Source organism: Pteropus alecto, unplaced genomic scaffold (genome assembly GCF_000325575.1).
Source record: "Pteropus alecto unplaced genomic scaffold, ASM32557v1 scaffold94, whole genome shotgun sequence".
NCBI lineage: Eukaryota > Metazoa > Chordata > Mammalia > Chiroptera > Pteropodidae > Pteropus > Pteropus alecto.
This window is the reverse complement of record NW_006437736.1, coordinates 14,240,556-14,264,252: the sequence shown is the minus strand read 5'-3', so window position 1 is coordinate 14,264,252 and position 23,697 is coordinate 14,240,556. Positions and strand designations below refer to the sequence as shown.

General features: G+C 37.2%; 1 protein-coding gene and 1 pseudogene across 1 annotated transcript; one reads left to right on the top strand and one right to left on the bottom strand.

The window, feature by feature from the left end:
• Positions 1-9,119: 9,119 nt before the first annotated feature.
• Positions 9,120-9,237, top strand: LOC112481931 (annotated as a pseudogene).
• Positions 9,238-14,101: 4,864 nt separating this feature from the next.
• On the bottom strand, positions 14,102-23,108 carry APOBEC1 (apolipoprotein B mRNA editing enzyme catalytic subunit 1). The gene is made up of 5 exons (XM_006914678.3): positions 23,093-23,108; positions 17,226-17,253; positions 15,740-16,137; positions 14,698-14,816; positions 14,102-14,251 (listed from the first exon to the last, which is right to left on the bottom strand). The coding sequence occupies exons 1-5, from the start codon at positions 23,106-23,108 to the stop codon at positions 14,102-14,104; spliced, it is 711 nt and encodes a 236-aa protein (XP_006914740.1).
• Positions 23,109-23,697: the final 589 nt, after the last annotated feature.

Genomic DNA, 23,697 nt, shown 5'->3' with positions numbered 1-23,697 from the left:
AAAAAAGTTTATTTTATAGCCACATATAGACAGTAAGTGGAAAAGTGAGATGGTTTCACTAAGTGATTGAGATGATTCTAAGGACTGGCGATTTTTTGCTGTTTCTTTTTCAGGGACCACATGGCCACTGTCCTAACTCTTATGTCTCTTTTTCTTCCTAAGGGTTCTCTCTGTTCACCTCCCTTATTAACTCACTCCCCCGCTTTCTCAAAGTTTCTGTTCCATAACACCTTAACTAGCATACAATCCATCATGGATGCTCCTACTGTCTATTTTTTATTCTTTATCCTTATGACTAATTGGTAATTTTTTCAAATTCCCTAAAGAAGGACAATTTAATTGGTCCAGCTAATCTTTTGGGCCATTCAAAATATGTTACTATTGAGGTGGTATCAATGGGAATTAGAAATGAGAGGCATGAAACAGTTTTAGAGGCTTAATTTGAGGAGGTAAGTGACTAGATATAAAGGTTGCAAAAGGGGAGAGTGAATTAAATACAAATCGCTTGTTTCTCTGCTGACTAAAACTATGCTCCTTGATGAAAGTTGTACTTGAGAGAAATATATTACATCTGAACCCCTAGATCTTACCCAGGAGCCCAAGTCCCTTTCCTAACAGGCTGTGTCTCCTATTCCTGGTCCCATAGTCAGGGCAACTTGCACACATGTGCCTAACAGCACTTAAACTCTGAACTCAAAGCCCACACATGAACTTGTGTTTCTCACCATCACCCCAGGGCTTCTTGGGCTTATTTCTGTCCTATCTGTCTTCTAAACTCTAGGCTCATTGAATTATCTCAATGCTAATCTCTTATTTTAGTTTTTCTATCTGTCTGTCTATCCCTGAAATTTGCTTCTTGGTTCTCCTCTACTAAGCTGAGCTTAGCCCTTCAGTTTCTGGTAAAAGCTGTTGATTTGGGTAGGAACAGAACTTTGTGTCAAAACTCTATGAAATCTAATTTCTCTTTCTCATGACTATGAGTGGCCAGACTGCCCACATCTCCCTCAAGCAGAGGAAGAGGAGTCATTTGTGTCTGTATCATATATCTTTTGAGCACCTACTGTTCTGTTGAATGCCATGGTAGGTGCTGGTCCTACAAAGTTAATGAGAAACAGTCTTTCCCCTTAAAAAGCTCCAACGAGGGGGAGACCAACAACCCACAACACACAATTTGATACAAGTACACAGCCATCTGCATGCAAGAGGTCATTTTAATTAGTTTGATAGTTCAAAGAAGGCTTTGTAGAGCATACTATTTTTTTATACAAATAACATTAATGAAAGTATTATGTACATAGAGAAAAGTGCATGAATCATAAGTGACAGTTTGAGAATTTTTGTAAATATATGGCAAACGCTAAGATCAAGAAATAGAACATTACTAGCATTCCAGAAGCTCCTCTCTTGCCTCCTCCCAGTCCTCTTGCTTAAATTAAAAGAAGTTAGTAGTGAAAAGTGGGAAGGAAACACTTGACAGAGAGAATAGCACGTTTGAAGATTGAGAGGTTTAAAGTAGCTCGCACAGGATTTAAGGAGACCTAAGCAACTGCTGTGGGAAGAAAGGAGGGTGGTTGGAGAAAAAGCTGATCTCCTAAATCAGCAGAGGCCTGATCATGAAAAATCTTGCATGGAGTAGAATTTAATTTTTAAACTGAAGGCTATGGACAATGCCTGAAGGATTTTATTTTAAAGGGGGAATAACTTGATCCAATTTGCATTTTAGAAACATTCTGGCCACAGTGTGGGGGACAAATTAGAGGACCAACAGGAGACTGAAAGTTTTCCTAAAATACTATTATAATTAGACCAGGATAAAAGGGATAAAAGCTTTAAGGTAGGACTAGAGTCACAGTAAAGGAAAGAGCCAATGAATACTAGGGCGTAGCATCTACCTTTGGTTAATTAGTTGTGGAAGAAGTTGTAGATGAGGATAACTCCTAGGTTTTTATTTTGAAGAATGACTTGATGGGAATCCCATTACCAAGAGATAAAATAGAGGAAGGGAAAAAAGAATAAGGCAATAAAGACACTGAGTTAATCCAGGGGCATGTTAAAGCAGATAAATGGTGGTATATAAAAGTCTAGGTTGGAAACAATGGATTTAGCAGTCATCAGCCTCATTTATTAAATGAACCCATGCAGGTATATGCGGTCCCAATGGAAGAAAATGTACAGAATGAGAATGACAGAGAACTGAGGAGCACAGACATGTAATGTATAGTGTGGGATGCGAAAGAAGAATCTACCGACGAGGCTCAGAAGAAACATCCAGATAAAAAAGGGAAACTAAGGGAGTAGCATAAATGAATGCAAAGAAGCAAGGACTTTTCAGAAAGAGGGAGATAAGACAATGAGGGCTTTGGTGGAATTGGCAGAGGCATTAGGTTGAAAAATAAATGGGCAGTAAAGAATTGGGGATGGATAGCAACAATCAGAAATTGGTTTTTCATGAAGTTTGACCATGTATAAGAGAGAATTATAGGATTCGTATTGTTTTATTTGTCCATTATTGTCTTAGAAGATTGTCTGAATGTAATAGGCCCTGGATACATGTTGTGCTGGCTGAGCATCTTAAACTGGGCTACAAGTCAAGCTCAGCAACAGATCTTTAATTCTGAGATTGCTTGCAACCAGGCCATAATTTCTCTCTCCTAGGAGGCCACAAAGAGTAAATATCTGCTGATTCTATGGAGGGCAGGGCAGCTGCATCTGTTCTGTGGTGGATCAGGTCACTTGATGTCAGGGAATTATACAGTCCATTAGTCAAAGTGAATTTGTATGGTCTTACTGAGGGAGGGGTAGTAAGATACCCATCAAAAGGTAAGGGTAACCACAGCTCATCACTCCCGAAAAAATGTGAAGGTAGATTAAGGACATCGGGCAATTTGATAGACTAGGTTATGCCTGGAGTCTGAGCTATCCTCGGGCTTATGAGTTTTTCAAGGGTCTAAAACATATTTGAGACCTAAAAGCAACTAAACACCTCTAAAATACCCAGCTCCCCATTGCCAAATGCCTGCAAAATCAAAGCAAATGTTTAATTAAATGTCAACAAATACCAATTTACTGCCCGTTGTAACTCAATTTATGTGTGAATTTAATGTTACATATAGACAATTGATGAGTAGTAAGTTCCCTGTATTTAATTTTCTTCTGTATAATATAATGTTTCAACACCTTAAGAAAATCTTTTCTATGTGTGAATTTAATGTTACATATAGACAATTGATGAATAGTAAGTTCCCTGTATTATCTATATTTAATTTTCTTCTGTATAATATGATGTTTCAACACCTTAAGAAAATCTTTCTGTCTGGGAAGAGGAGGCTGAGCCTTCTGGGGCTAGTCAGTTCTTGGAGGTAGCAAGGACTCAGCATGCCCTCAATATGCAAAGAAACCATTCCAGAGCAATCCCTCCTCTATTTGCCTGTACACCCACCCCCGGGAGGCAATTTTCCTCTCCCTTAATTATCCTACATCCAAGTACTAGGCAACTAGGGACCATCCCAATAGGTTAGAGCTCAGTGAAATAATTTAAACTAACTAATCTTAAACTGTTTACTCTTTCTCCCTGGAAACCCCAATAAAGGCTCTGGCCTAAACCTTCTGTTTCCTCCTGTCTTCCACCTCCCGATCACTCTCCCATGTATCCCTGTGTGGCATGCCATGCCTCCTGTCTTTAGTACCTATGAATATAATACATATTTCTTAAGTAACTCTCTCTCCTCCTGTGGCTGTACCCCACTCCCATCTCCTACCAAGGAAGGACTACCTCAGGCCTATAGATCTTTGAAAAGTGCCTAGCTATCTCTTTGATCCATCACTAGAGATTTTATCTTGTGCATTCTTCTTTCCCAAGGCCGTGAGTGCATGTAGTTGGTGAACCTGAGAATGCCTTCACCTGTCACCTAGGTCATACACTGCACTGGGTACTCCCTTTAACCCCTGAGAGGGTCTCTTGTTTTATCAAAGATAGATGGAGAGCCTTTGTCATTCTCAAATTTAACATTTTCTGGTTGAAGAGGAACAGAATATCCCACCCAGAAATATGCCACTTTAGTGTGTTGATTATTTTGAATTAAAAGTTCTTAACCTTCTGGTGCAAAAAACACACTCTGACTCTCCTTTGTTTCCCTGAACGCAGGGGATAAATTCCCCGTGTAAAAGCATCTTCCCTGTATCAGGAGGGTAGAAGGCCTCCTTATTGTCCACCGGACACAGAATTTAGGGCCTGGTAACCTTATTTCTTCATCAATTTACTTCCCAAAGCCCAAATTCCATTTGTCTTGTCGATTATTCACAAATTTATTGTTTCTTTGTGTTGGTCACTTCTTTGAGTAACATATTTTTATGAGGCTCTCATTTGTACAAAATATATTTTTCTCCTGTTAATCTGTGTATGAATTTAATTATTAGACCAGCCATAGAATTTAGGAGGGAAGAGGGAATTTTCTTCCACTCCTATATGGGTTTTATTTTTTCCTTAGAAAACTAAATTTCTATGATATTCAATACTTTTTTATTTTGTTTGTGCATAAACTTTTTAGGCCGTAAAGAATGCTAACAGCCCAGAATCTGTATTTCATTGTTCTTTATTTATCATATAGGGGGTAACTTCTGTTTCTTTGTGAAACAAAAGAAGTCTTGAAATGATATATAAAACTTTACTAAAAGTTGATATATAAAACTTTACTAAAACTTTACCTTCTGGTATGAGAATATTCATAGGAAACATGTGACTCTCCATGGAAATGTGATTTGGGTTTACAGCTAGGAAAATGTACAAACATTTTCATATTCAGGGACTTGGGTATTCAGGAAGACATAGGGTAATTTTTCTTATATCTTATGATGAGTGGAAGGAATGATCTATGTAATAAATGAATGCAATACTTCAGGGGTGAGTGGGAAATATTACAATATAATAAGCTTATGACTTAACCTTATTGGAAAGAAAACTTATCAGACAACCCGAGTTTCCCTAATCACAGCTTTGACACATGGAGAGGGTTAAATCTAAAAAGGCCTTTGATAGCAATTTGAGTTTCTTTCTCATGAGGTATTAGTGTACCGAATTTAATATAGAAGGATCCTGAGTCTCAATTACTCTCTTCTTAGACTTGGCAATAGAATTTTGTTGACAAGTCAAGGCTTCTACACCTGAGAAAATCTGATTAGGGTCCACTGAGAAATAGTAAAGATTAGTGATTGAGACATGGCACCTCTAAGTGTGAGATAGAAAGATTAGACTATAATGAGAAAAAAGGACACATTTATACTTGGGTATTCAGGAAGATATAGGGTAATTTTTCCTATTATTTTAAGACTTAGATTCCTTTACCTCCCCCGCTTACCTGGATATATAATCTCTCCTACAGTTTTCATTTTATGCTATCATTCTAGAAAGCACAGTTCAAGTCATCTACTTGACGACCAGTCAGAAACTGGGAAAATATTTCTGGCATTTATCTGTCAGAGAATATGGCTGATGTACCAGCATTAACTTCACAGAAATTCCATTGAATAATTCACTCCTCCTCTAAGAGTACACCATACTGCAGCAGCTATGGCTTTATCCTAGCAACTTGCTCATATGTACTATCATAAGCCCAGGAAGAGCTACAGACTATCCACCAACTTTTCTAAGATACTGGAAAAGTTATAGCATAAAGTGAATGCATTGCATATCAAGAAATAACCCAAGCTAGAGATATTGACTGGTTTGTTCCTTGATATGTCTCTCCTACCTCCAGCACAAACTGGAAGACTGTCCCTTTTCTTTTCCTTCTCTTTTTTTAAGCTAGTTAAAGTGGTAGAGTTAATAAACTCTTTAGAGTCTCATCTCTAACAACCACTCTATATTCAAGCATACCCTTCCTGGATCTTCTAACTCATAACCCAGCATCCAGCTCTAATAAAAAAAATTTTTAAAAAGGGATACTTGAGGAAGTACTGGCCTTCCTCTGACTCCTTAGCCATCTCTATTACTTGTTGCAGTGGGAAGAGCGAGTGACTCAGAGATGTGTTCTAAGTGCTTTTACTCCATAGCTAGGTGTACGAAAGTTGTACCTAGGTTCCATTCCATACGGGTGTCCAAGTTGAGGGTTGTCTGCTTTATTCCTCGCTCTGTAAGCCATAACAACTCACTAATACATGCATCCACAGAGATAATCACCAAATATTGCCAATGCCACCAAAATCTGGGAAGAGTAAGACTGTAGTTCCTATTGATTTCATAAAAACATTCAGAATCCTGGCAGGAACACATGGCACAATTTAACCATTGATAGGATGAGGATAGGGTAAAAGAGAGCCAAATAAGACAGTGGAATGTCCTGGGACTAGTAACAACTCCAAAGTTGTCCCAACTCTTGGCCAAGAGGCCAGGAGCCGGTATGATTTCGAGGAGCTGGGACAACTTGGGACAGAACTTGTCTGAAGTCACACATCACCGGGGAGGTAGGCACAGAGGCTGGCTAGTTTGATGCATAGCAAACTGTTCTAATCTTTGAACCATGAAATCTGCACAGCACAAACAACCACCTCTGAGTGCTAATCAAATAAAACCTACCCTTAGGGTTTTAAAGCTGCCATGGTCTGTGAACTTTGGTTTCTTTTTCCTTCTAATTTACATCCCATGGGGGCTTCATGTACTCTTTATCATAAATGGGAACCAAATTCAAAATTAAGCTAAGAGAGATAAAGTATATTGAAATCAGTAAGCTACAGAAGTTTGTGAAGAACTTCATAAAGACTAGTGAAAATGAACCAGAGTCTTGAAAATACAAAATCAGTCAATGATAAAATGATAAAATCAGAAGGAACCTGTGATTATCTTCTTGGAGTACAAATTTTGATATTTTTTGTCCTAAGAAGTTTTCAATGACTATTTCTAATGTAATGTTTTCAGTTTTATACAAAGACATTTCATAAGCATATATTACAAAGTAAATATGGCAATAACTTATACAGCAATGGAGACTTGAGCTCAGAATTCCATCTTGTTTTCCAGGATGGCTCAGCTCTCCCATAATTTTAATTTATTCAAGTTACTGTGACTCTTTCTTTGGCACAATGCCTGGCGTTTTCATTCAGGCTTTTCTTGACATTGACAATTCTCAATTATAAAACAAGATGATCCAGTTACTCTCATATGAAAGGTTGTAATTATCTCTGATAATTGAAGAACCTCAGTTTGAGAAACACTTTCTTGGCCAGGTTCAGAGAGTACCAGTTCTCAGCAAGTATAGGGTCTCAGTGAAGTGACCCTCAGTGACTGCCATTAACACTAGAAACATAAATAGCATCCTTTTTATTAGATTGCGGACAGGTTAAAATTCATCATCCGGGTCTGCACACAGGTAGAAACATCTGTGTGTTTACTTGCTCTGAGTTCTGGGACAAGGAGTTTATTGACTCATTTGTCTCCAGTATTGTCTCTGATTTCTATGGTGCCTCTTTAATCTTTAGTAACAATCTTGTTAGGCAATGAAGCAGAGCTGTCCAAGCACACAGAAACTTGTTCTCTCTCAGAAAGCGCATTTTATATCTAAAGTGAGGAACAGATCTTTCATGACGAGAGGTCAGATGTTTAAAGTATTAGATCAGAAAATAAGTCACCAAAGAAAAAATAAGTCACCATTAGGGTACTGATTCCCAGTATAATTAAAGGACATTTCGTTATATTAACTAGCAGAACAAAGGTCCACAGCTTGCTTCCTCCACAGGACATTTTTGAATTGTAAAATATGGAGGAAAATAGATCTGATACGTAAAAAAAAAGTTGTAAGAAATGCTCTTTTTGTCACAAACAACTACTTCCTCTTGGTGAGACAGTATAGTGGCATGACAAGGAGCTTAAACTCTGGAGGCAGAGTGGTTTAAAACTTAGTAGCTGTGTACCTTCAGTCAAATCCTTTGAACCTTCTGTGCCTCAGTTTTCTCATTTATAAATTGTAAATGAAAATAATGTTTACTTGATGGAACAGTTAAGATTCAATAGGTTCACACAGATGAACCACTTTTAAGAGAACCTGGTACCTAATGAGTACCACTGTCTGTTTCTCATTTTTATCATTTCTACGCATTCGACCAGCACATATAATCGAGTATATATAAAAATTGCTCTTATTTGTTTACAGACTGCTTTTACTAATTATAATGAATCGTGTAGGTTTCCCAAGCACCATGATATATTTTGAAGAAAAACCATTTAATCTATAACTTTGGAGCTCAAGAAAAAAAAAGTCAGGATTAGAGACACAGTTGCAGAATAATGAATAATAATAACTACCATTTATTGTGTGCTTAGTATATTCTATCCAAGTTGTTTTAAATACTTTACATGTATTATCTCATTGGATTGTCATAGCAATCCCATACGACAGGTACTTTATTATCCACATTTTATAGAAGAGGGAACTGAAGCACAAATATGAAGCAATTTGTCCCAGATCATACAGCAGAAAGTAACTGCTAGATTTTGAACAGTCTGGAGATTCCAGTCTATTCTCTTAACTACCAGAAATCGTATTATCATTTAATATTTATATATTATAGTTTGGGCTGATATTCAGCCATGCAGCCAGTACAAGAGAGTACAGCCAGACTGCTTGTCTGATTGGTTGATGTCTTGTTCTGATTTCTTTGGCACTTGGATAATATCAGTTGTTGATTAAGTATGACTATGACTCCTGATTATAGGTGGTAGTTGAAGCCACGGAAATGGACGCGATCTCCTGGGAAATGTTTTATACAGTACGAAAAAACTAGAATTTGAGCACCATGAAAGCAAAGATAGAGTCTGTTTTATTCATTGCTATATTCCCAGTTTGGATTTACTCGATTTATTGACTGACTGAATGAACGAATGAATGAGAGGTAAAATCTTGTAAAACACTGATATTTCCAGGATGAACAAAGTAAGTAAAGCTTAAGAAGAACACTAAAACGGGATCCAGGAGACAATATGTCATCAATGTCAAAGGTTTCAAGAATAATGCGGTCAAACACATGAACACTGCAAATAGATAAAGAAATATAAAGATGGAAGAAAGCCCAGCAGTATCCTTAGCAAAGGTTTTCCAAAGAGTTGAGGAGCAGAAGATAAGGATTTAAAGTCTACGGCCATGCTGCCCTGAATGTGCCCAATCTCATCTGATCTTGAAAGCTAAGCAGGGACGGGCCTGGTTAGTACTCAGATGGGAGACAACCTAGGAAGACCAGGTGCTATTAGGCATTAAAAAAAAGAGGAAGAAAATAAGGATACAGAATAATGAGTGTGCACTGTTATTTCGAGAACCTTTACTGGGAAAAAAACAGACACATGAGAGTAACACATAATTGGAGAGTAAAGGGAGGGCTACCCTTTCTTATCTGGCATGTGGAATTCCATTAATGACATTTTACAAATTCTGATAGAGCTTTAGGAACTCCACAGAATTATTCTAAACTTCATCTAGTAAGAGAAAAATGTGAGAACACCAATTCTGAAAAAGAATACTGGCGATGGGGCTTACCTCTTCGTTACTTCCCTTCCTTCTTTCTACTTTTCTGCTCTAACTCAGCCACAGACTTCCTTAGTTACACCCTCGGTGATGTTATCACTTCTAGCTATTTTGCTTTTAAAATAGTTAATCCATCCTGTTTCTGACCATAACATACTATTCTTCAAGCTTGATTGTTTAAATACACCCACTACACATATTTAATGATCTTATCAAGATTTCCAATTCATTGGCTTTCCAACTTTTTCCAACCCACCAGCTCCTTTTTTCATTTTCTTTCTTAATCAGCTCAGAGATTTATACTAATCTGAAGCTTTTTTGCCTCTCATTCTTTTTGTGGCTCCTATCTGCCAAAATCCGAAACCTAGCTAAACCTAAACATCAGCATTCTCCACGCCTGCACATTAGCAGCTCAGTGCAACTGAAGAATGTCACATGAAAGAGCAGATTAAAGACTATAAATTTATAACCACCATCCCAAATGGGCCTTTATAATCATGTAGCACAGTCAGTCTACTCGACTTTTCTTTTCAATTCACTCTCCTCACCTTGAGTGGGAGCGATGGAGATGGATAAATATATTTATGCTCTGGTAGAGAGGAAAGTCTTTCTAAGCATTGTTGAATGAAATAAAAAGTAAGACAATTTAGTAACAAGTTCGATGTCCTTCATTCAAGGGAAAACAATTTATGAATTGGGGAGTACAGTGTCTCACAAGCAGCAGAATACTTTTTCCGAGGGATGTTCGGGCAAGGGCAGGTTTTATAGAGCATTCGAAGCAGCAACATGAAAACAGACATGATTGGCTCAGAGGTCTGGGATTTCCTTAGAAGGCTAGCAGGTTTTATTCGCAACGCAGGCTAAAGTTGAGTGGGAGAATTGCAATTGGTGTATGTTAGGTTTATTTGACAGTGAGATATTTCCCTTAAATAAGTACAGGCTGACTTAGGTTTTGACCTTGTGAGTCCCACCTTTTTGTGAGTCCCTGAATTAGACTCTGGAACCAATTCCACTCTGGGGGGAGGGGATTCTCCCCGACACCATTAAGTAATACTTGGGACACCAACTGGGTATCCCACAACCCAGCACAATTCTGACTCTTTCTACCTGTAGATAGCACCAGATTCCTCAGGTTAAGGGTTCAGTCCCACAAGAGTGACCCCCCTGCCCCGCCTTCAGACACCATTTGCAAGCCCAGGTCACTATCTGTGCTTCTGACTGACCAGGTGCAAATGGAGTTTCCAACAACCCTGTCAATTTAAGATGACAATCACAAGTCCAGGTTGTCACCTGCACTTCTGATCAACTAGCTATAAATCAGAGGTTCCTATGACTGCCTCCTTGGGATTAATTTGCTAGAGCAGCTCATGGAACTCAAAAAAACATTTTACTTACTATATCATTGGTTTAGTATAAAAAGAAATAACTCAGGTACAACCACATAGAAGAGAGGTACAGGGAAAGGTATGAGGAAAGGGTGTGAAGCTTTCATACCCTCTCAAGGTATGCTACTGTCCCTGCATCTCCAGATGTTCACTAACCCAGAAGCTCTCTGAAGCCCATCATTTTAGGTGTTTATAGAGACTTCATTCCGTAGGCATGATTTATTAAATCATTAGCCATTGGCAATTGATTCACCTTCCAACCCATCTCCCTCCCCAGCAGGTTGAGGGGTGAGACTGAAAGTTCTAATGCTTCAATCACACGGCGAGTTCCCCCAGGAAACAGCCCCCTTCTCTAGGAGAACTAGGGGTATTCCAAAACTTACTGGCGGGTCAAGTATAAAAAACCTGGATCTCCCTTTGTTAGCATCCTGAGATTTTTTTTTTCTTTTATCTTCTGTGTCAAATTACTAGTGTTCAGGATTCCAAGCATTCCTCTTTTTTGGTTTAGTTCTTCATTTTGGTGTAGCAAACCCTCCAGTTGCTTCCTGAGAAAGCATGGAAAGTAATTTCTTTTTTTTTTTTTTTGATACCTTGCATGTGGAAAATGTCTCTATTCCCCATTCACATTAGATAGTTTGGCTGCATATAAAAGTAAGCTGAGAAACATTTTACCATGAGAATTTTAAAGGCATGGGTCAAATATCTTCTAGATTTCAACGTTGATCTTGACAAGTCTGACAGTGGTATTTTTATATTTTGTAAGTAACATTTTTTTCCCTCTCAGAAAGCTTTTAGGATTTTATTTTTAAAACTGTGTGAAATTTCATGTGGAGATGGGCAATAATGTGAGTCTTTTTTCATCTAGTGAGCTGGACACTAGATGTATTCTCACATTCAGTTTGTAAAATCACACTGAATCATGGCTGGCCAGTGTGACCAATAGAACACTGCAGAAAAATTAATATATGATTTGAAGACTAAGTCATTAAAGACATAACAATTTCCACTTTGATCTCTCTAAGACCATTTACTCTGTAGGGAGCCTGTTGCAATGTCATGAAGATATTTAAGCAGCCCTGTGGAGAGGACTACATAGGAATAAACTAAGACCTCCCACCACCCACTAGCATCCACTTGCCAGCCACGTGAGTGTGCCATCTGGGAAGCATATTCTCTGGCATTAGTCAAGCCTTAAGATGACTGCAGCCCTGGCTGACAGCTTGACTGTAAGGTTATTTGTGAAACAGCAGTAGATAAAATGATCTGTGATATTGCCGTTTGTAAAAATTTCTACATTTGTTTGTTTTAATTTCTTTCCCCCTCCAGCTTTATTGAGATATAACTGACACATAACATTATGTAAGTTTATGGTATACAACAAAATGATTTGATATATGTATATTGAAAAGTGATAAGATGAGTTAACATATTCATTGCCTCACATAGTTACGATTTTTGTGTGTATGGTAAGAAAATTTAAGATCTACTCTCAGCAAATTTCAAGTATACGATACAGTATTATTAACTATAATTACCGTGCTGTGCATTACATCCCTAGAACTTATTCATCATAAAACTGAAAGTTTGTACCCTTTGATCACTTTCACCTCTGCCCCTGGAAACCACTAATCAGCTCTCTATTACTATGGGTTGGATTTTTTCCGTATATGTATATATATACATATCACATCTTCTTTACTCATTTATCCATTGATGGAAACTTAGGTTGTTTTCATATCTCAGGTATTAGAAATAATGCAGTGAGCAGGGAAGTGAAGATATCTCTTCTAGATGATGATTTCCTTTTCTTCAGATGTATACTCAGGAGTGAGACTATTGAATCATATAGTAGTTCTACTTCTAATTTTTTTGAGGAACCTTTATACTGTATTTTACAGTAACTATACCAATTTGCATTCATATCAACTGTGTACAAGGATTCTCTTTTTTCCACATTCTCGCCAACGCTTGTCATCTCTTGTCTTTTTGATGATAGAAATTCTAACATGTATGAGATACTATCTCATTATAATTTTGATTGCATTTTTCTGGTATTTAGTGATGTTGACCAAATCACTGTTAGCCATTTGAATATCTTCTTTAAAAAAATATATCTATGCAGGTCCTTTGCCCATTTTTAAATCAGATTATTTGGTGTTTCTTTTTGCTGTTGAGTTGTACAAGTTCATTATACATTTGGATAATCACTCTTTATCAGTTGTACAGTTTACAAATATTTTCTTCCAGTTCATAGGTTGCTTTTTTATTTTGTTGATTGTTTCTTTTGCTGTGCAGAAGCCTTTCAATTTGATTTAGTCCTATTTGATTATTTTTGCTTTTGTTGCTTGTACTTTAGGTGTTATGTGCATAAAATTATTGCTAAGACTAAGGTCAAGGAGCTTTATTTTTATGTTTTCATCTAAGAATTTTATGGTTTCAGGTCTCACATTTAAGTCTTTAGACCATGTTGAATTAATTTCTGTGAGTGGTATAAGATAAGGATCCCATTTTATTCTTTTGTATGTAAATATTAGGTTTCCAACACCATTTATTGAAGAGACTACCTTTTCTCAGTTGAATATTCTTGGTTTTCTTACCATATATTAGTTGATCCTATATGCATAGGTTTATTTCTGGGTTCTCTATTCTGTCCCACAGGTAGGTCTGTTTTTATGCCAGTACCGTACTGTTTTGATTACTATAGCTTTGTAATATAGTTTGAAAACAGGAAATGTGATGCCTCCAGCTTTGGTCTTCCTCCTTAGGATTGCTTTGACTATCTAGGGTCTTTTGTGGTTCCATATGAATTTTAGAATTGTTGAAGTTTTTTTCTTTTTGAAAAATGCCATTGAAATCTTGATAGGTATTGTATTGGATCTATAAATGGCTTTAGTAGTATGAATATTAATTCTTCCAATCCATGAACATAGGATACCTTTCACTTATTTGTGTCTTCTTCAATTATTTTCATTAATATCTTATAGTTTTCAGTGTACAGATCTTTCACCTCCTTGATTAAACTGATTCTTATGTATTTTACTGTTTTCAATGCTATTGTAAATAAGACAGTCTTCTTTACTTAATTTTCAGATAACTTATTGTTTGTGTATGGAAACACAAACTGAAATTTCCTAAATTCTAATGGCACTCACTCTTTAGTGAATAATCATTTCCTGTTCTTGAAACAATACACACAAAGAATCATTCTATTCATCTCCAAGTCACAGGAACTTGTATCAACCCTGTAGCTAAAAGGATATGGGCTGGAATCATTTGGTAATGGCACTTTTTAAGAATAAGTGTAAACAATGTAAGCTGTTTCTGACATCTTCTTGAAATCATTACGCAGGGAGGGAGACTCTAGAATAAAAAAGAAGTTTGGATAATGTTTTTCTTAATACTATTATCACCACAAACATTTTAAAACAACAGTTGAAGACCATTGAACTACTCTCAAGAGAATACAAATGGGACACTTAAATTTTTCAAAGAATGATATACACTAATATGGGAAAAGAGAATATTTGCAATTTTATAGAGCCAATATATGTTGTGATAATAACAATAATAAAATCTAATTAATATGGATTCCACATATATCTTAGACCAGGTTATTATTTCTTTTTCCTACTTATTTTCCACAAAGAGATTACCTTATTCTTATATTTTTTTAAGGTCAAGCAATTAAATAACTAAATCTCAATATAATTGATAAATAGTGAGGAAAGTGTGTGTCAAAATTATCAGGAAAGAAGTTTAAAGAAGGATGCTTCTTTATGCATCAGAATCTTTGTCAGATAACTTACTAAAATTATGCAGTGGAGTTCCAATGCATACAGCTTCATCCACAAAGGAGGATATCTTGGCCAGTGAGCTTCTTTCCCAGGTGGGTAGTTGACAAAATTCCTCCAGCAGTGATCATACTCTAAGGAAACACAGTACATGGTTCATTTACTAAATACAACAGAAAGTTGCTTTATAAAAGCTCAGCTTTAACATGGACAGTGGACTAGTGGTTACCAGAGAGGAGGGGGAGGAGGGAGGTAGACTGGAGGAAAAATTTTTTAATAATTTCTTCAATTAAAGAATAAATAAACAAATGAATAAATAATTTTTTTTTTTTTAAAGAAGAAGTTACTGGCCGGGGCGTGGCTACCCACCATGACCTGCCCAGTTAGGAATTTATGATCAGATCACTCTGCGAGGTTTCTGTCCATGGAACCCTTTTTTTTGTTCACAAAGAGGACACAGCCATGTGAAACTCTTGAGAAGGGCATACCTGGGGGTTCTGAGATGGGGACTAACGTAAGAAAGAAGGTCAAAGTGAGCGGAATATGGTAAAGGAGGGGCAGAAGGGAGAGACTGTGCTTTGTGATGAAGCAGTGTGACATAGGCAAGACCTGGCTTTTATCCTATTGCTTCTTCACTTTCTCATGGCATTTTATATCTTCAAGGCATGTTGACAAAGTTGTTTTCTAAATAAATAAATAATTAAAAAAAAAAAAGTCCAACTTTAAAAATACCATATATAAAGCCCTCTGATCTCTTTGCTGCAGGAGCTGGGCTAGACTCCCCCAGAATCTCTAAACAAAAAAAACAAAACAAAACAAAAAAAACAAAGCAGTTCATTTGAGGATGGCAGAGAAGTCATAGTGGCAAAATGGAGAAAAGAGTCATATTTTTTATACTTTCCCTGCAATGAATTTCAGACCTGGTACTTTTTCACATTATTTTGATTGTTTTACTTCTGAGATTTCCACTCTAGGATAAATCTGTCTCCTGGCCTAGAAACATACCACCATCACAATCTCTCATAAATGCTTAAGATTCTTGGTTTATTGTTTTCACCTGAGGCTCTCATGATCTGGATAGTCACACCACTGTTAATGAGGTCCCTGAGTCCTTGACGGTTTTGTTGATCCATGTGTTGAAAAAGCCGTGATACAAAAATAACTAAAGTCACAGTAGGTCGTTGGCTCAAAAATTCTCTAATAGCCTTGGAGCATTCCCAGCAGGGACTCCAAGACAAGAACCAGATGATGGAGCAGCTGACAGATGAGCAAAAGTGTCTTTCTGAAGTAAATTTTTCTATAAAATTGAGTTCAACATGCTTGGTGGTGTTTTTGCCTGAGTTTCGCCAGATCTTGTGGCTCGTGCCCCATTGAATTTCATAGAGCAAACAGGCCTCTTTACGGAGTTCTCTGGGATCAAAGAAGACTTCAAATTCCCAGGGTTCGATCCTTCTCCTGAAATATAAAAACACTCTCACATTGTCATGCAATCTTGAGAAAAAACTTAGAAATAATTTCATGTCCCTGTCTTCTATCAGGCAGATCTAAAACATAAAGTCTTGGGAAACTTTTTTTCCACTTCTATGTCTTAAAGTTATCTGTGCTGGTCCACTTGAATTATCAGAGTTTCTATTACAACACAATGAAGAGCTTTTTCTCAACTCACGTTACTACTCTCTCTATACCACTGCCTGTTAGTCTCAAATTCAGATATAAATGTGTCCTTTTTTTCTCATTATAGTCTAATCTTTCTATCTCACACTTAGAGGTGCCATGTCCCAATCATTAATGTTTACTATTTCTCAGTGGACCCTAACAAGATTTTCTCAGATGTAGAAGCCTTGACTTGTCAACAAAATTCTATTGCCAAGTCTAAGAAGAGAGTAATTGAGACTCAAGATTCTTCTACATTAAATTCTGTACACTTAAACCTTATGAGAAAGAAACTCAAATTGCTCTCAATGGCCTCTTAAGATTTAACCCTCTCCATGTGTCAAAGCTGTGATTAGAGAAACTCAGGGTTGTGCTGATGACTCTTCCTTCCAATGAGGTTAAGTCAAAAGTTTATTACATTGTAATATTTCCCACTCACCCCTGAAGTATTGCATTCATTTATTACATAGATTATTCCTTCCATTCATCGTAAGATAATATGTTTCTTGACAAAAGTCCTGCTGTTATAATAATGTCTGGAAAATGTGCATGTAATATAAAATAGAAAGATGAAATCGAAGTGACAAATGAGTTTCCTGGACCTTTCACTAATGACTATAAAAACATGCGATTTAAAGAGAGAAGAGCAATAGTAAGATAATAACAGAACAAAGCTGAAAGGTAATTTTTTAAACAGAAACAAAGAGACATAGCAACAAAGATATAGAAAACAATAATTATAGAAGAAGAAGTTGAAAAAGGAAAAAAGAAAAATTGGGGGCATGGTAAAAGAGGAAAGGAACAATGAAGAAAGCTATAGTTCTCTAGTTCTTAAACACCCACTTATTCTTGGTTGAATTAAATGCACAATGTGATAGTACCATTCTTACCTCAAGGTGGGATCTCCAGTTGAAGGACCTGTTGACCAAGAGATGAGTATGTCAAATAACACCCACATACAAATTGAGCTGCTAAGAAAAAAATGCTCTATTCTTCTAAAAAAAAAACAAACATATCAGAAAATGGAGTTAAAATATTCTCTCCTGAATTAATTGGATTGGTCTAGTTTATGGCATCAAGAAAAACAAGATTTTAAAAAGGGCTATGCTGAAATCTATTTGCCCAATCTCAAACCAGGTAATCCTTCTTAAGGTTCCAACAGGCATAAGTGCAATGGGAAAGTCACTTCTCAGAGGCTCTTAGATATAATTCCTATATGCCCCTACAGTATGTCATATTTCCTTAATCATAGTAATTATGTAATTATGATTGCCTATTTACATGCCTATACTACCACTGAATTGTAAATTATGTGAGATATGGATTATGTATCTCTTGTTCCAGACCTATCACACTGCCTGAAAAATGTTGGTTAGTAATAGATACTTATTGAATAAATGACAGAATAAACTTCACCATACAGTTATATACGCACACATATATATATATATATTGAGAGAGAGAGAGAGAGAAACTGGATTTCTCATACATTGCTACTAGGAATATAAATTGGTATAGCCACTCTGGGAAACTGGCAGTTTTTTAGAAAGAAAGAAAGAAAAAACAAAACTAAGAATGTAACTATCATATAACCTAGCAATTGTACTCCTAGGCATTTACCTCAGAGAAAGGAAAACTTAGGTTCATACAAAAGCCTGTACATGGATGTTCATATCAGCTTTATGACATCTAAAAACTGGAATGAGCCCAGGCATCCTTCGACAAGTCAAAGGTTGAATAATTTATGGTATATCTATACCACGAAATACTACTCAGCAATAAAAAAGAACAAGCTATTGATATATGCAACACTTAGATGAAATTCCAGGGGATTATACAGAGTCAAGGACAAAAGCCAATCTCAAAAGATTACATACTCTATGATTCCATTTATAAAGCATTGTGAAATGATAAAATTTTGGAAATAAGGACAAATCAGTTGTTATCAAGGGTTAGGGATGGGGTGGAGCAAGAGGGAGGAGGGTTTGGTTATAAAAGGTTAATAAAAGGGATCTGTACTGTTGGAACAGTTCAGATCTGGTTGTGGTAGAAGATACACAAACCTATACAGGTGACAAAATCACATAAAGCTAAATATACACACAAATGAGCACAAGTGAAACTGGAGAAATCTGAATAAAAGGATGGATTATGTCAATGTTAATATCCTGGTTGTAATATTATTCTGCAGTTTTGCAAAATGTAATTATTGAGGAGAACTGAGCAAAATACACAAAGAGTTTCTTGTTTCCTAAAGCTATATGTTTTAAGCTATGATTATCTCAATTAAAATTATAATTTACAGAAAAAGTATTTAGTAGTGTGGAGAGATACTTGCTTAATAGACATATATTTTATAAACCACAGTTCAAAATCAAAGAGAAAAGAAGTCTGCATAAGTGATGAATAGGGAAAAAAAAAGCATTTGCAAAGAGCATATAGAAAGATATTATTAAACCAGAGAAAAAGAGAATCAGGCTTCAATTGGAGCCCCGTTGTTACTGAAGGCATTGACAGCAAAATCCTGCTACGTAAAAGATCTCAAGGGTGGCAAACTTCTTCCTCTGAATCCTGTTAATCTGGAGAAAGCATCACTGCTCTTAAGAAAAGAACAAAACAACAGGGGCAGTAGCTGAACTGGGAGCTGGGAACTAGATGTTGATGTGGTGTGACTCAGTCACTCCAGTTCTCAATGCACGATGTTAGGGAATGGGATAGCATCCTCCTTTATCTATGGGGGATACGTTCCGAGACTCCAGTGGGTGCCTGAAGCCACAGATAGTGTCAAACCCTACATATACTATGTTATTTTCTTCTGCATACATACCTATGATAAAGTTTAATTTATAAATTAAATTAAGTAATTTATAAATTAAGCACAGTAAGACATTAACAATAATAAGTAATAATAAAATAGAGCAATTATAACAATATATTGTAATAAAAGTTATGTAAATGTGGTCTCAAAATATTTTATTGTACCGTATTCACCTTTTTACATAAAGGAGTCACTTTATGGCTTCTCTTTGGCATATTCGAATAGCCAGCATCATTACTCTTGAATTTTGGCCATTATTAAGTAAAATAAGGATTCCTTGAACACAAGCACTGTGATACCATAACAGTCAATCTGATAACCAAGACAGCTGCTGAGTACTAACGAGAGGGGAGAGTATACAACATGGAGACGCTGGACAAAGGGGTGATTCACATTCTGGGTGGGACAGAGCAGGAAGACACAAGATTTATTCTTGACTCAAAATGGTGTTCAATTCAAAACTTATGAATTGTTTACTTCTGGATTTTTCATTTAATATTTTCAAACCACAGTTGACTGCAGGTGACTGAAACCATGGGAAGTGAAACCGTGGATCAGAGGGAACTAGTGTAATCCTGATTCCCGCCCTTAGTCAAAGAACAAGTCGGAGTAACCAAGAACCTGCTTGGTGTCTGTGCCTTCCAATTTGCTATCACACAGGGGTGAAATACCCAGAACAGCCAAGAAGAGGGTACTAGTGACAAACAGATTAGTCACCCCCAGAACTTGGCAAACCATAGTGTGTCCGGGGATCATTTACATATCCTTTCAATAAAAGTTAATTGAGAGTCTACTAAACATTAGGTATTCTTCTAAGTACAGGAACAAGGAACAAAACAAATCTCTATCTTCATGTTCATGGAGTTTATATTTCAAATAGAGAAGGAGACAAAAAGTAAATAAATACATATATTAAGTCAGTAGTGACAAGTACTATGAAAAGTATTATAAGGAAATCAAAGGTGATGGTGAGACAAGGCTAGCTTTCAGAGTTTGGTCAGGGAAGGCCTTTTCAAAGAGGCATATTTAAGCAGAGCCATGAATGTAAAGTGAAGCAAGACACATCAAGACAGAGCATGCTAAGAAGAAGGAACAGCAAGTGCAAAGGACCTAAGTTGAAAAGATCATGGCATGTTCAAGGAAGAGCAAGAAGTAGGCTTGCTGGGGCAGAGTGATCAAGATATACAATGACAGGAGATGAGCTTGACCATATAGGGCCTGCTAAGCCATTGATTTTATTCTAAGTGTAACAGGAAGCCATTAAAGAATGTAAGAATGATTCGAGTAAAAATCTGGATTTTAGAGGCTGTGCCTCTCAAGACTCAGAGCTTTGGGGATGAAATGGACACTGACCTGGTCTGGATTCAGAATGGTCATGGTGCTGAATTCCAAAACTTGGAGAGCAGAAAGGCAATCCATTCGTTTTTAGGGGGGGAACATAGGCATTTATTTTGGCAACAAGAACCCATGTTAAGGATGTACACTCTGGTTATTTAGAAGCTAAAGTCTGTCTGGGGTGGCAGGAGAAAAGGATCACACATCAAAAGGCTCAGTTACCATCTTCAATTTCTCTTTTCCAAGAAAGCAGAGATCTATGAAGTTTGAGACACAGAACATAAGGTTTCCTCACATGATGCCTCTTCTCAGTGGGTCGGAAAGAGATAAAAAGTCACTCCTACCTCTGAGGGTGAAGTGGCTGTGGAAGATGCTCAGTCTTCCCTCCTGGACAGACCTTAATTCTGAGGTGCTATTTTTGAACCAGGAAGAGTCACAATATCTGGGAGACACTTCCTCCAAAACAGGAGGTACTCTGCCCAAGGCTCTGTGTATGTGCATGCGTGTGTGTGTGTGTGTGTGTGTGTGTGTGTGTGTGGGTGTGGGTGTGGGTAGGGGTCCAGAATGTGCCATGGAGGCATAAAAATTACTTTGAACTGAAGATATTTGAAAATAGACTTTTCCCCCCTGAAACGCCTTCTTTTCCTAAAAGCAGAGCCTCTCAAAGAACTCAAAAGAAATAGAACCCAAAGAATTCAATTATCATAAACCCATCCCCAGGGGAGATTGACTCAGCACTGGCAACAGCCACCCAAACAGAAATTGTCACTGAACTGTTATATCTCCAATCTGTTCTCCTAAGGGCCTATCTGTGTTTCCTAAAAGTCATTTGTTTCTTGATAAGTATCTTTTCTCCCCTCCCCTTCCCCCATTAAGAGGTTGCTTGGTTCCCCATGAGTGCTCTTTTCTATCTCTGCTTCTCCCAGTAAAATGGTATATAAGCCCAAATTCTAATTGCCTCCCTAAGTCACATTGTGAGCTGCTGTATGTAATTTCGTCTTTTCTTTCGCTAATTTGCCTGTTGTCAGTTTAATTAGCAGATCCCCAAAAACTGAACCTAAGAGGATAGACGAAAAGTGTTTTCTCCCCAACAGTGTGTGTGTGTGTGTGTGCGTGATATGTCTGTTTGTACATTTGTACTAGATGATAGAGAGGTGGCAGGAAGTGAAGCTGTGCATGGCACTTTCCAGGAGATGGAAAAAGGTTCTAGCGGGGATGTGGGACTAAAAAGATAGTCAGATATCCAGGAAAGAGGACAGAGTCAGGAAACACTATCCTAAGTGTGACTTGGAGAATAAACCTCTCATCCTTAAAAGAAGAAACAGGGAATGTGAGTGTCAGAAGGAAGAGAAAAGGGATGTCCGACACCTTGGAATGGACACCGCTCAAACCTCAATCCAAATCTGTGTCCTTGAACTAGTTGATATGCCCTAAGGAGGCCTTACAGAAACAGAGGTCATGAGAAGGTCATATTGATGACAGGAGGACACTTCCTCTGAAGGAGATGAAGCAACACCAAGAACTTCAGAAAGATAGTGCAATATACTCTCAGTATCTATCCCTGGGATGCAAGGCAAAGATACTAGCCACATGAATTGGGATAGTTTGAGGAATAAAACACACCACCCTCAGAGGAAAGTCCAGGGAATTTATTCAACTGAATAGTGTATTCAGTTTTTCCCCCCAAATGCCACTCACACGAGAATTTTAAGAGGGAAAAGATAATGGAGAAAAAATATTGTCTCTTAAAACCCAAGACTGGTATCTGTATTATCTCCCATCACATCATGCTCACATTCTTGCAATAGTCTGCTAACTGGTCACCTTGCTTCCCATCTTTTCTGTTTCCAATCCAAAAGGCATCAAATGCCAAGTAAATGTGTCTAACGTCATTTCAGTCATCTCTATGCTATTCACAAGTTCTTCAGAGATTTTCTCTTACCGAAAAGATCGATCTCAATTTCCTTAGGCTGATAATAAAGGCTCTCTATAATATCTCTTCAAATTTGCTTCCTAATCTCACTGAAGATTAGTTCCACAAACTCTTGTCTAGTTTACCAGGTTTACTCAGTATATGTCAAACACAATCTTTGTAAATTCTCTCAAAGTCTGTGTGTCAACCAACCTGGAATCTCCTCTTTGCCAAACTAAATCCTACCTTTGTAGGATCCAGCTCACCTTATCTGAAAATTATTTCCTTTCACAGCCTAAGGTGTTCTCCTTTCCCATGAATTTTTCCAAAGTTAAGTAACTAAGCCTTAAATGATTAACATGCCCTTGTATAATCACTTCTCTTGCTATCTTAAACTGTTGTTTAACCATTGTATATTTTACTTAATTTTTTACTATGGTGAAATGAGCATTGATTTAGTGTCATTTGATCAAAATCATTTGTGGATGTGAAAGTTAATAATAAGAATAATAATAGTGATAGATCTTATTTTAAAATAATATTAATAGACTAACAAATAGGAAAGTTGGAAAATGCCCAAGGACACAAGCACAAACAAAACATACACACACAAACACACACACACACATAGAGTTTCTGCACTTTTGAAGAATATGGAGCTTGCCAGGTGCCCCCTACCCCAATCCACTTACCTTTGTCAGAAGCCATGGTGCTTGTGTCACTGGACTTTTTGCCCTCCAGTTTTATATTGTGCTGATTGCTCTTGCCAGCTACATTGTTTCTTAAGGTGTGACCACTGCCTCCTGCTTGGGCAGAGGATGACTCATTCCTGAGTCTCAGGTCGTTATTGGGTATCTAGACTACACAAACAGGTAGCAGATTAAGAGAAAAGTTGGAGTGGTATTTGCATCTGTGTGGTGCAGAAAACTTACGGTGAAAATAATCCTGTAGAGTAATTGAATATATCCAAATTACAAAGTTCTTCCATGATAACATCTGAATTTAGGAACCTTTCCCTTTTCTTTAAATTAAGGTTAAGATAAGACTTACCCATCATTGTTTGTTGATGAAAATAAAGGCAGAATAAAGAGAAGAGAGAATTGAACTGTTTCTGCAACCTGAAAGTTTCCATTGTTTCCCAGTGAAGACACTGTGGACTTTTTCTTTAGCTATTATTCATTTATTTCGAACTTCCTCTTATTTGCTCTTTGACCCAAATCCTGTTGGAAAGGGGAGGGACGCTGATAAAAGCAAAATCAGGAGGACTTCGGCCTCTAAGTCAAGTAATTAGTATACA

Excerpts from the sequence above, each read along its gene's own strand:
- APOBEC1 (XM_006914678.3), bottom strand. Across the intron at positions 16,138-17,225 it reads ACTGGAGATCCCACCTTGAG|GAGAAGGATCGAACCCTGGG; the intron begins GTAAGAATGGTA and ends TTTATATTTCAG. Across the intron at positions 14,252-14,697 it reads AACTCCACTGCATAATTTTA|AGTCTCCCTCCCTGCGTAAT; the intron begins GTAAGTTATCTG and ends TTTTTATTCTAG.